Raw genomic sequence first — 12,441 nt, forward strand, 5'->3', positions numbered from 1 at the left:
GAACACTAGTTAATATATTTGGTAATGTTTACAAATTCATATAATGTAGTTAAAAAATACTTAGAACACATAGTTTCTTTTAAACAACCATTTAATCTACTCTAATGATACGCCATTTTATTAAAACGTAGGTACTTGATGGTGCTTAAAGCACAAGATATATATGTTTCTTAAAAATGCTAGATTCTTGATGGAATTGGATAAACCTTTGCCTTTTTAAATGGTAAAGGTTCAAGTCCTATGACTGTTGAAAAAGATATAATTTAAGAGTAGAAAAGGTGTGCGAATTGTAGTTAAAATTTTTTTGATTTCTCATAACATGCCATAGCCCATTCCAACTTCACATGTACTCTGCACATCTCTCACCAAAAAAAAAAGGTTTAATAAGTGTTTGAAGGCACATGCCCTTCAAATCTCACCAATTTACACAAATCCAAGCCCACCCAAATAATCAGTACCAACTCTCATGATTATAATAGACTAGCATTGTTACTCGAACATTGCGGCGGTGTTAGTTGTGTTTTGTTACGAACATCATTTTCATTTGTGATACTTATGAATTATAATGTATTACAATCAAATCAAGCAGCAAGATGTGGACAGTAATATTACTTGTTACATACAATAGTTACCTTATATATTTAGTATACTATTCGATAGTAAATCAAAGTAAAACCTAAAATAGACTCGTAATATAACTAAAAGTTTGTTCACACGTGTGTACTTTTGTTTCCTTTTTTTTATTAAACTTGCGTGAATAAAGAGAGAACACAAAAAATAGTGTGATTAAGAAGATTAAACATCTAACGCTAGTCAGTAATCTGTTATTGATATGATGAAAATTGAAGTATTTTGTTACGGCACAAACTAAGAATTACTTAAATAGTAGTATTATATTTTATCACTAGCTTTTAGCCCGCGTATTATGCGGGTTTATTTAGGGTATTTTTAATATTATTTTAAATATATAATTTGTTATATTAATTTAATTAATCTACGTGGACTATAGTTGTCGCTTTAAATGTCTTATTTGTTGTTTTTTTTTCCATTGAGATGGGCTATATTTATTGTTGGTATGGAGTTTAATTTCATGTATACGTAATAAGATCATGTTTGTTGTTTCTGTTGGTTGCATCATGTTTTATCTTTTCTTCTCTTTAGTGGAGGTGGTTTAATGTTTTATGTTTTTGTTTGTCTATTTTTCATATTCGATCGTTTCGATCGTTTCGAAACAAACGGATAAAAATTATACATTTTGGAGTCCATGAATGAGATCACCGGAGAGGTGAAGCTTGCTGCCGTCAGCCATCAGAGGTTTCGTGAAGAAGAAAAGATCCGAACAGAGAGAGTGGAGATCGATACGAAAGGGGAAACAACAGAAAGATCGCAGCGGAGGAGGAGGAGCGTGCGTAGAGGGGGAATTAATATGAAGGAGTGTAGAAGAGATACGATCGATTCTCAGGGTTGGTGTCCAGGTATGGATCACCATTTAACCCGCGAATTTTATAAGCTAAACGGGTAAAAACGGGCTAAATCGATGAGAGCTCACCATGTACAAATCAAACAATCTGGTAACTTGAGAGGTTGTGGGGAGCGACGTGAGAGCGACACGTAAGATTTTATGGTAGACAATTATATAGATATAGTTAGATTTCATCGTGATTCAAATATATTAAGTGTGGTGTGTAAGCATAATATTCTTATACAACTCATATATGCTTTAGAGGGACCTTTCATTATTTATAAACTAGCCATATGCCCGCGCGATGCGGCAGAGTACACTTGTAAAAACTGTATCCAACACGTAGCCTCCTCGCTATGGTAAGCGTGTAACACGACATTGAACGCTTAACTAGTGCCGATATGCGTGCCGCACAATGTGTGTACTTGTCCAATCCGGTGTCGGTAAGCGCCATAACACTGCATTGAAAGTGTAACCAACGTCGGTGCGCATGCAACCCGATGACGGTACGCACCTAACCCGAAAACGGACACTTAACACTAACAAAGCCAATACACGTGAAACTGACGATTGAACACGTGTAACCGGCATCGGAAGGCACATGACTTTCATAAACATGTGTAACCGACACAGTACGCGTAACTTACGTCGATTACTCGTGTGAGACGTTGAGTTGAGCGCTTACCAAAGTTGTGTTATGCGCTTTACGCGGTGTTTGATATGCGTAACTGACGGTTTAAATAAAGAAGCAAAGCTAAAATGTACGGTAATATAAGAAAAAAATCTTTTAAATAATGTTCCGACCCGACACCATTCTAACCCGAAACCTATTCTAACCAGACGTCTTTCAATATGAACCATCCGAACTTGACCCGAACCAAATTAGCCCTTTTTTGTATCCATCCATCTCGTCCCTAACCATTTCTGACCCATGACCCGAACCTGCATGATCCGACATGTTTCAGTCTAACTGACTATCACGTAATATGTTATTTCTCAAAAACTTAAAAAACTATAGCAATACTATACTCAAATTAAAGAGAATGAAATACTTGTTTTTATGATGTAATGGTTTTAAAAAAATATCAACGTGTGAAAAAGTTATGATCATTTAAATGTCGTGGGGGTAGTTTATTTAAAATAAGGGAGTAATATGTAACTATTTATCAAATTAACAAAACTTGATTTAAGTTGAAGGATCGTTTTTGTAAGTATTTTTTAATCAAATAAATTAACCGTATATAAGATATCAAAATGACCAAATTGTCCTTAAGATCTCAAATATTAATGCAATGTGAATCGTATCTAAAGCAATAAAGGTTGTACCTCTTAAATTTTAAGAGGTCCATTGGATTTGATTTATATATTGTATAGATAACGGATTTTCATTTAGCCTACCAAATACCAAAACACATCCACATTTAGAGGTGCACAAAAAACCTGAACCCGGAACCGGACCAAAAAAAAACCTGGAACCGGTTTTTTTATTAACCCAGGTTCTAATACCCGAACCCGACCCGTAGGGTACGGATATGGTATGAATTTCAATGCTGAAACCCGAACCCAAACCCGATCTAAACCTGATATTACCCGAAACCCGGTTCTAGTTATACCCGAAACCCGACTCTAGTTATACCTGGGACCCGGGTTTTTTGCATACCCTGTCAAAATTGGTAATCAGATTAACTTCAAATCACTTGAAGTTTATTGACCACGCAGATACGAACTATTATAGAACAGCGGAAGACAATTATCTTTCAGAAATCAAGAAGACTCACCAGATCATCAACACAATGATCTGATTATTACAATTACTCACTAACAGATTCTACACTCACTCAACAAGATGAACAAATCCTAGATGAATAACAAAACTTGAGAGAAAAATGACTTCTGAGATATTTTTTGTGTCACACGAAAAATGACCATCAGCACATTATATAAACGAACTAAACCTGGAGAAAACTCAACAGGCCTTGAAGTGTCTTTAGGCCCATTAGCCCGTCTTGAAGTCTCCAGCCCATTATGCACCTTGTTATCCAGCCCATCCATACCTCCAAGCCCATTTAGCCACCATACAAAACAAAAAAATAAGATAAAATTAATGAGTAAAATGTAACCTATAAACTCTATTGAATTGCATATTTCAACACCCCCCCCACCCCACAATTCAATGACCGAACACATCAAACATACCCAAATGTTTACATAGTTCAGTGTGTTGATTTATCAAAAGCCCTTTAGTAAATATATTAGCTATTTGATCTTTAGACTTAATGCCAACAGTTTTAACACACCCTTTAGCAACTTTTTCTCTTAAGAAAAACAGGTCCAATTCGAAATGTTTAGTCCTGTCATGAAAGACAGGATTTGCAACTATAGAAATAGCTGCAGTGTTATCACAATACAATTTTACAAGCAATTCCACATTCACATGTAACTCACTTAACAAATTTGTAATCCACATTACTTCACATGTGGCAGAGCACATGGCCCGATATTCTACTTCTGCAGAAGATCTAGAAATGGTGGACTGCTTTTAACTTTTCCAAGATACTAGAGTTTTACCCAAAAACACACAAAAACCAGTAATAGATTTTCGAGTCTCTAAACACTTAGCCCATCTGAATCAGTGTATACACTCACCTCAAGTCCCGCATCTTTTCTTATTAAAATACCTTTACCAGGGGACCCTTTTAAATATCTAAGTAGTCTTAAAGCAATATTGAGATGACAACTAGAGGGCTTGCGCATATACTGACTCAAGAAATGCACAGAGTATGCAATATCAGGCCGAGTGTGAGACAAATAAATCAATTTACCCACGAGTTTTTGATAACCTGTTATATTGGTTAAAAATATATTATCCTTTTTACACATATTTGTAATAATAAAATGTTGCTCAATAGGGTTACTATTGGTTAAATAAATCAATTTACCCACGAGTTTTTGATAACCTGTTATACTGGTTAAAAAAATCAATTTACCCACAAGTTTTTGATAACCTGTTATATTGGTTAAAAAAATATTATCTTTTTTACACATATTTGTAATAATAAAATGTTGCTCAATAGGGTTACTAACCGGCTTGGAACCAGTTAAACCATACTCAGCTAATAAATCTAAGCAATATTTCCTTTGAGATAAACAAACTCCAGACTCGGATCTAATGACCTCAATCCCAAGAAAATATTTGAGATCACCTAGATCTTTAATCATAAACTTGGATTTAAGACTTAGTTTTATCTTTTCAATTTCACTTTTACAGTTACCTGTGATTACTATATCATCAACATATACTAGTAGCACTACAAACACAGAATCTGTATGCATAACAAACATAGAATGATCACATTTACTTTGAACAAACTTTAAATCAAATAACACATTTACAAGCTTTTCATTCCACATTCTAGGAGCTTGTTTTAAGCCATATAAAGACCTTTTTAATTTGCACACTCTAGATTCAGTTTTAGAATAATACCCTTCTGGTAAATCCATATAAACATCATCGTTCAAGTCACCATATAAAAATGCATTATTAATGTCTAATACATATAATGGCCAATCATTTTGAACAACCAACGTTAGGACACACCTAATAGTCACCATTTTTACAACAGGTGAGAAAGTTTCAAAAAAATCAACTCCTTCTTTTTGGCTAAAACCCTTAGCAATTAGCCTAGCTTTAAACCATTCAATTTCACCAGTAGATTTATACTTTATCTTATAAATCACTTGCATCCTATTGTTTTTCTACCAGGTGGTAGTTCTAAAAGTTCCCACGTATTATTTCTATGAAGTGCTTCAATCTCATTGTTCATAGCAATGACCCAATCAGGGTTACTTGCAGCTTCATGAAAACGCTTAGGTTCACTATTTGTATTTAACACTGAAACAAAGCATACATTCTGACTAGACAACTTAGTATAATTAACAACTTTTTCTAGACCATATTTGACTTTACCCTCTACAACATAATCATTCAAGGTTTTTGGAAAAATAACATTTCTTGTTGACCTCCTAAGAACTGTAGAAGTCCCTTGACTTGAATCATTACCCTCAGAATTATTTGTATATTCATTACTTCTACCTACATCCTGAACCCTACCTGAACCAGTGGGTAGTTCACTGGTTTGCTGATTACCAGCCATACTCAGTGACTGATCCAAACTAGTAACAGATTGCTCAGACCCATGAGACGAAGTTCTAGCATTGGTATTCTCATCATTGCGTATTAGGTCATCTACAGATTGCTTGGGGTTAGTAACATCATACAAATCAAAAAAATTAAGGTGATCAACATAATTATATCTACTATCAATGTCTTGTAAGTTCACATTATCCTTAAAAGGATATATGGACTCATAAAACTTGACATCTCTAGAAAAAATAATTTGTTTTTTCTCCAAATTCCAAAGTTTATATCCATTTTTCTGATTTGAATAGCCAATAAAGACACACTTCTCAGCATTACTGCCAAATTTATCATGACTATTCAAAACAGTACTAAAACATAAACACCCAAACATCCTAAGATGACCTAAAACAGGCTTAAAACCATACACAAGTTCATAAGGTGATTTACCGCTCAGCACCGAAGAAGGTGTCATGTTATTTAAGTAAGTAGCTGTTAGCACACATTCAGTCCAAAATTTTAAAGGGATTCCAGATTGGAAAAGTAAGGATCTTGCCACATTGTCTATGCTTCCTTTCAACAATGCCATTTTCAACACAGTATAAGTTCATTTGATGATTAATAAACTCAGAACCATTTTCACTTCTAAAAGGTTTTATAGCTTTATTAAATTGAGTTTTAATCATACTCACAAACCCTTTTATATGGTTAAAAACTTCATCTTTGTGTCTCATCGAATAAACCCACACATCCCTTGAGTAATCATCTACAATTGTTAAGAAATACCTAAATCCCTCTCTGCTTTGGATCCTATATGGACCCCAAACATCAAGGTGTATTAACTCACCTATTTCTTTAGTGAGATGATCACTCAAGGGAAAAGGTTCTCTATGTTGCTTGGCTTTGTGACAAACCTCACATGGATCATTACTTTCAACTAATTTAAGTTTTAAAGAATCTTTAAAAACTTTTAAAACCACATCAGATGGATGACCAAGTCTAGCATGCCACATATTAACATTACTAAAACTATTAATACACACCTTATCTGTTAAAGAAGCATCACCACAAACATACAGTCCTTCAAGCCGACTACCAATCACCAGGACATTCTTTGTTAAAGAGTCCTGAATATAACAATTTGTTTCATTAAATGACACAGTTAATTTGCTATCCTTAGCTAACTTATACACAGACATTAAATTCACACAGTAGTCAGGAACCACAAACACATCATTTAATGTAACCATATCATTCAATTTTATATTACCAATCTTGGTTACCAAAGCACTAGTTCCATTTGGATGTCTAACTCTAGTATTTAAATTAGAAACATCAAGTGAATTTATTAATCCTATATCAGACATTATCATGTGTTGGTTTGCCCCTGTGTCAACCACCCAACCAGAACTTGACTCAGATTTTGTATTACTAGCAAAACAAAACATGGGTCTACTATTGCTAATAGAACAAAATCAAGGACTAAAGTTACCTGACACGTTACAACTTTGAGTGTTATCACCCGTTTTCTCATTAAGAAGGCTTAACAATTTTGTCACTTGATCAGGTGTAAGTCCACCAGCAGAGATAGAGGTGGATGCACCAGAACATTCAGTGACCGAGTTATTGCTAGTTTCAATTGACCACTTCTAGGTTTCATCCATGCAGGATACCCTATTATCTCAAAACATTTTTCTACAGTATGCCCAACTTTATTACAATAAGAGCATTTTAAATTTTGATTAGAATTTCTACTAGGGATCTTTTTGTTGTCAAAAAACTGATTTGACTTGGAAACAAACCCAACTGTTTGGGTTTGTCCCTTCTGAGTACCACTATTAGAAGTTCTATGTGACTCTTCTCTTGAAATAATAGCAAATGCATCTTTGATAGTGGGAAGTTCCTCTCTCATTAGTATATTAGTTCTTACAGACTCATACCCACTGTCAAGACCCATAAGAAATTGCATAAGTTTTATTAAATGATTAAAATCATTAAATTGTTTTGAAGCATTACAAGTACAAGTAGGTAATTGAAGAATTTGATCCAACTGTTTCCACATTATATTTAGTTTGTGATAATAATCGGAAAGTGACTGGTTATTTTGACTAAACCCATTAATCTTTTGATACAAATTGAACACCACAGACCCATCTACCTTATCATAAGTTTCTTTCGACTCTTTCCAAACACCCGAGGCAAGAGTTGAATAAACTTGTCCTAAGTAAAGATCTTCAGACATAGAATTTAATAACCAAGTAAGAACCACTGAATTACATCTATCCCACTGCCTAGCAAGAATATCATTTGTAGTAGACCTAATACAAGTTCCATCAATAAAACCAATTTTATTTTTAACTTGAAGGGCCAATTTCATAGCATTTGCCCAGACTCTATAATTTTCAGTTCCATTTAATTTTATACTAACAATAGTAAGATTACAAGAATCACTAGCATGCAGATAAAGAGGATCACTAGCCTCTATTTTACTAGCAAGTGTCTCACTGTTATTACCCATATGTAAACAGATATATTACAACACCACTTTAACAATTAACCAAGAAGATCAAATAAAATGCAAATACAACCCACAACGAACAGGGAATATCTCTCCTGTTGTCCACCTACTAGACAAACCTAAACAACCAAAGATGCCTACACAATTAATTTGTGCAACAAGAAATAGAAGATAAAGGAAAGATCTCACCGATGGGCGCCCAAGTTAGGGTACTCCTTCCAGTCGTCAAGATTGTAACCTTCACTTAGGGTTACTGATCTTGACAGAATATATGCGTTCACGACAGCTACGGATCTTGATAACGAAGATTTTCCACGGTTGGAATTCACACCCAGAGAATTGAGATTAATAATTCCCAAAAATTAGGGTTTCAATTTGAAACCCTAGACTTGCAATTGACACAGATCGAAGAAGAAATCCCAAGATATCGAGCAATCAGCGCTCTAATATCCTGTCAAAATTGGTAACTTCAAATCACTTGAAGTTTATTGAACACGCAGATACGAACTATTATAGAACAGCGGAAGACAATTATCTTTCAGAAATCAAGAAGACTCACCAGATCATCAACACAATGATCTGATTATTACAATTACTCACTAACAGATTCTACACTCACTCAACAAGATGAACAAATCCTAGATGAATAACAAAACTTGAGAGAAAAATGACTTCTGAGATATTTTTTGTGTCACACAAAAAATGACCATCAGCACATTATATAAACGAACTAAACCTGGAGAAAACTCAACAGGCCTTGAAGTGTCTTTAGGCCCATTAGCCCGTCTTGAAGTCTCCGGCCCATTATGCACCTTGTTATCCAGCCCATCCATACCTCCAAGCCCATTTAGCCACCATACAAAACAAAAAAATAAGATAAAATTAATGAGTAAAATGTAACCTATAAACTCTATTGAATTGCATATTTCAACATACCCAACATACCCGAACTGGATTTTTTTATATACCCGGATATTAGTGTCTGTACAAAGGTGTCAGTGTGACACTTGGCAGTGGTTGTGTGGCTACCCACAGATCTATATCCGTTAACCAACAAATCTTTTTTGAAGCACATATGTTATATAAACACTTATTTTGAGCAACGCCTTTTGATATACCAAACAACAATTTAAAACACATAAAACATATGTTTTTATATAAATTGTTAGTTGTTCATATTTGTTTGAATGAACTTTGAAGTTTGTATGCAAAAAAATGGAGTTAGGATTAAAAAAAACGAAGCAGATCCGTTAACAGAAGAACGCTACAGTAAAGGGGTTTTTTTAATACCCGGAAATAGGGTATTCAAATACCCGGGTATTGAAGACCCGGTTCAATACCCGACCCGGACCTGGATATGCTATGGTTTTTCAAGCCAATACCCGGACCCGAACCCGACTCGGGTATTACTAATACCCAATTTTCCAATACCCGAACCCGGTTCCATACCCGAACCCAGGTTTTTTAATACCCGATTTATGCACCTCTATCCACATTAGCTTAATAATAATAATAATAATAATAATAATAATAATAACAATAATAATAATAATAATAAGCATTCATCCATAGGTCCATGACTCGATGAGGAATGGAGTTTCATGAACACGCATCGGGAACGACACAATTCCTACGGATGGACCTGTGTTGTGGAGCGGTTTTTAGATAGCCGTTTAAATCTAACTTTTACTTGTAGCTTTTATTCCTTATTTTATTTTTTATTTTAAGTTTTGAGGATTAGATTTAGTTTACTTTCATATAATTCTTCAAAATAAACTAATAAAAAATAAATATAAAAGGCGGTGATGATTTGATAAAGCAAGAATGTTTGTGCAATGGATTGGAAAAGCTTTGTGGTATCCACCATAGATTTCAAGTCTTAGACGGAATCTTTCATATGCTCCTAGTTAAGTTGATTCTCCCGTCCTCCTTAAGCAGCCCATAACATATTTCGTTTTATTTTAGAAAGTCTTCAAGTTTCTTACTTTACGTATGTAGTAAATTGTTGCCCCCAAAGGCCGAAATAAGCCTATTATATAATGCTTTTAACTTGCAAAAACCAAGTTAGAAAGATTAACAAACACTGGCAATCAGTACATATAAAAGTGGTTAAAACATATTATACGATGCATATATGTGGGACATGGCGTCATGGTAGTAGGTCAAGGCACCCGAAGAGCCGTTGCCTTAACAAAAATAATGTATATGATTAAAATACATTATAAACTAGGTTTGATCATGTGTTACACACGAGTGGAAATATATAAAACTTCATATGTCTGTGTGTTTGTTATACATTTTAATGAATTGTAAAAGTCAGATAATCTAACATTTTTAATTAATATAAGATATCACATTGTTGTTTTAACTAAAAGAATCCAACATATAATGACAAAGCAAGAAAAATGACAATTTAAAACATATTTCTAATTTATACCATGAAACAAAAAAGACATATTAATTAAAAATTCATCATCGTCTACTAAAGTCATATGTTGTAATCTATGAAGCGTAAACGGCATACGTTGTAACATAAGTTATGTGTTATATACACTATTTTTATTGAAATTATAACATATATAAGTACACAATATAAAAAATGTTACAAATATGAAATATGAATATAACAATGAGATATAACAATTATAATTTTTTATTATAACGTATAATAAAGCAATAATAAAATTCAAACCTCGTGGCTTAAACCACCATTTCAATCCAAACATCCATACATCCATTTCAAACGTTTATAAATAATTTCTCAAATTCAAAAATAAAATAAAATAACAAAGTCTCAAAATTTAAAAAAAATAACAATGAAGACAATTAACTGTCTTTATTATTCAATAAATGGTGATTATAACCATTTATTAAGAGTTTGTTGCGATTCATAAGATTGGAGCGTGGTTGTTAGTCCCCCTATCAACAATACTAATATTATTGATTGTAAGTGGGTTTACAGGTTAAAGAAGGATCCACAGGGCAAAGTTACTCGTTATAAAGCATGGCTCATTGCCAAAGGCTTTACTCAACAACCTGGCATTAACTACCATGATAAATTCAGCCCAATGATCAAAGCCACCACTATTAGGGTACTTTTGTCTTGCTGTGACAAGCAACTGGTCTCTTCATTAATTAGACGTGCAAAACGCCTTTTTACATGGTGACTTGGAAGAAATAGTTTACATGAAATAGACACCTGTTTTCATTGATCCAAGTAAACCGAATCATGTGTGACTCCTTCACAAATCTCTTTATGGGCTTAAGCCATTAATAGTACGACCAACTCAACTATTTTATGGGAATTAAGGTGATTCATCACAACAAGGATATTATCTTATCACAACGAAAATATATGTTAGATGTCCTTCATCGTTCAGGTCTCTCTAATTGCAAACCGGTAAGTTCTCCAATGAGTACCTCTCAAGTACTGACCATCGATGATAGTCCACTACTTCCAGATTCGTTGAAGTATCGTCAAACTGTGGGAGCTTTGCAATATGCCACTCTCTCTCAACCATATATTGCCTTTGCTGTCAATCGTGTGTGTCAATTCATGCACACTCCAACGATCAACCATTGGTCAGCCATTAAACGTATCCTACGTTACTAACAAAGGATAACGGATTTGGGTCTCTTGGTACCTCACTCCTCGGGATACTCCTTACAAGCCTTCTCCCCAGTTCAAGCCTACTATAATTCTGATTAGGCAGGAGTCGACCGTCGATCCACGGGAGGGTTTTCCATCTATTTGGGATCCAACCTCGTCTCCTGTTCTACTCGTAAACAGTGCAATTAATTTAGTTAAATTTTCTTTTGCATGAACTAGGAATATATATGAAAACAAATCTGATGGTCGGGTATTTTGTATATATATTAGTGTATTAGTTATTTAGTTTTATTGAATATATTGTTAGAACTTTGGTACTTCATACGTGCTTTTGTATTTCAGGTCATTGATCATTAAAGATGCTAAATTGGAGACTTGTACGAGCATGGAATGATATCTCGGGAAGACCGAAGCATAATTTGATGTATTGGGAAGTGTTACAAGGATTCGAGAAGAGTATGGATGAGAAATCACAAGCCGATGCTAAAACTGAACAAGATGGGTTGACAAAATGCGACCTTGAAGTAAAACGAGCATATCCTGAGCTAGAAAATGAGTTACGGGAGCCATAATATATGAATTTTGGGTTTCTCGACGAGAGGAATCTGAAAATGAGGTTTTCTTAGGTCGTGATACGCGATGGGATGGTCATATGGCCATCACGTATCGTGATGGACATAAAAACTGGAAAATTAGGTTATAATCATATTCTT

At 34.3% G+C, this 12,441-nt stretch overlaps 1 protein-coding gene across 2 annotated transcripts; it reads right to left on the bottom strand.

The window, feature by feature from the left end:
- Window positions 1-6,225: 6,225 nt before the first annotated feature.
- On the bottom strand, window positions 6,226-9,046 carry LOC143616402 (uncharacterized). 2 transcript variants are annotated; one of them, XR_013150658.1, is made up of 2 exons: window positions 7,093-9,046; window positions 6,226-6,727 (listed from the first exon to the last, which is right to left on the bottom strand). XR_013150658.1 is itself a non-coding variant. In XM_077089236.1 (2 exons), exon 2 carries the CDS (start codon window positions 8,116-8,118, stop codon window positions 7,156-7,158), a length of 963 nt encoding a protein of 320 aa, XP_076945351.1. In that variant the 5' UTR covers window positions 8,119-8,561; window positions 8,678-9,046; the 3' UTR covers window positions 6,226-7,155. The 2 variants fall into 2 exon arrangements, 1 of the variants encoding a protein (XP_076945351.1); XM_077089236.1 differs by having other exon boundaries at window positions 6,226-8,561; window positions 8,678-9,046.
- Window positions 9,047-12,441: the final 3,395 nt, after the last annotated feature.

Source organism: Bidens hawaiensis, unplaced genomic scaffold (assembly GCF_021521415.1).
Source record: "Bidens hawaiensis isolate Kalapana, Puna unplaced genomic scaffold, B.hawaiensis_p1.1 tig00047043_1, whole genome shotgun sequence".
In the NCBI taxonomy this organism is placed as follows: domain Eukaryota; kingdom Viridiplantae; phylum Streptophyta; class Magnoliopsida; order Asterales; family Asteraceae; genus Bidens; species Bidens hawaiensis.

What these genes read in the sequence shown, in the direction of transcription:
- LOC143616402 (XM_077089236.1), bottom strand. Translation starts at nt 8,118, where the DNA reads ATGGGTAATAACAGTGAGACACTTGCTAGTAAAATAGAGGCTAGTGAT.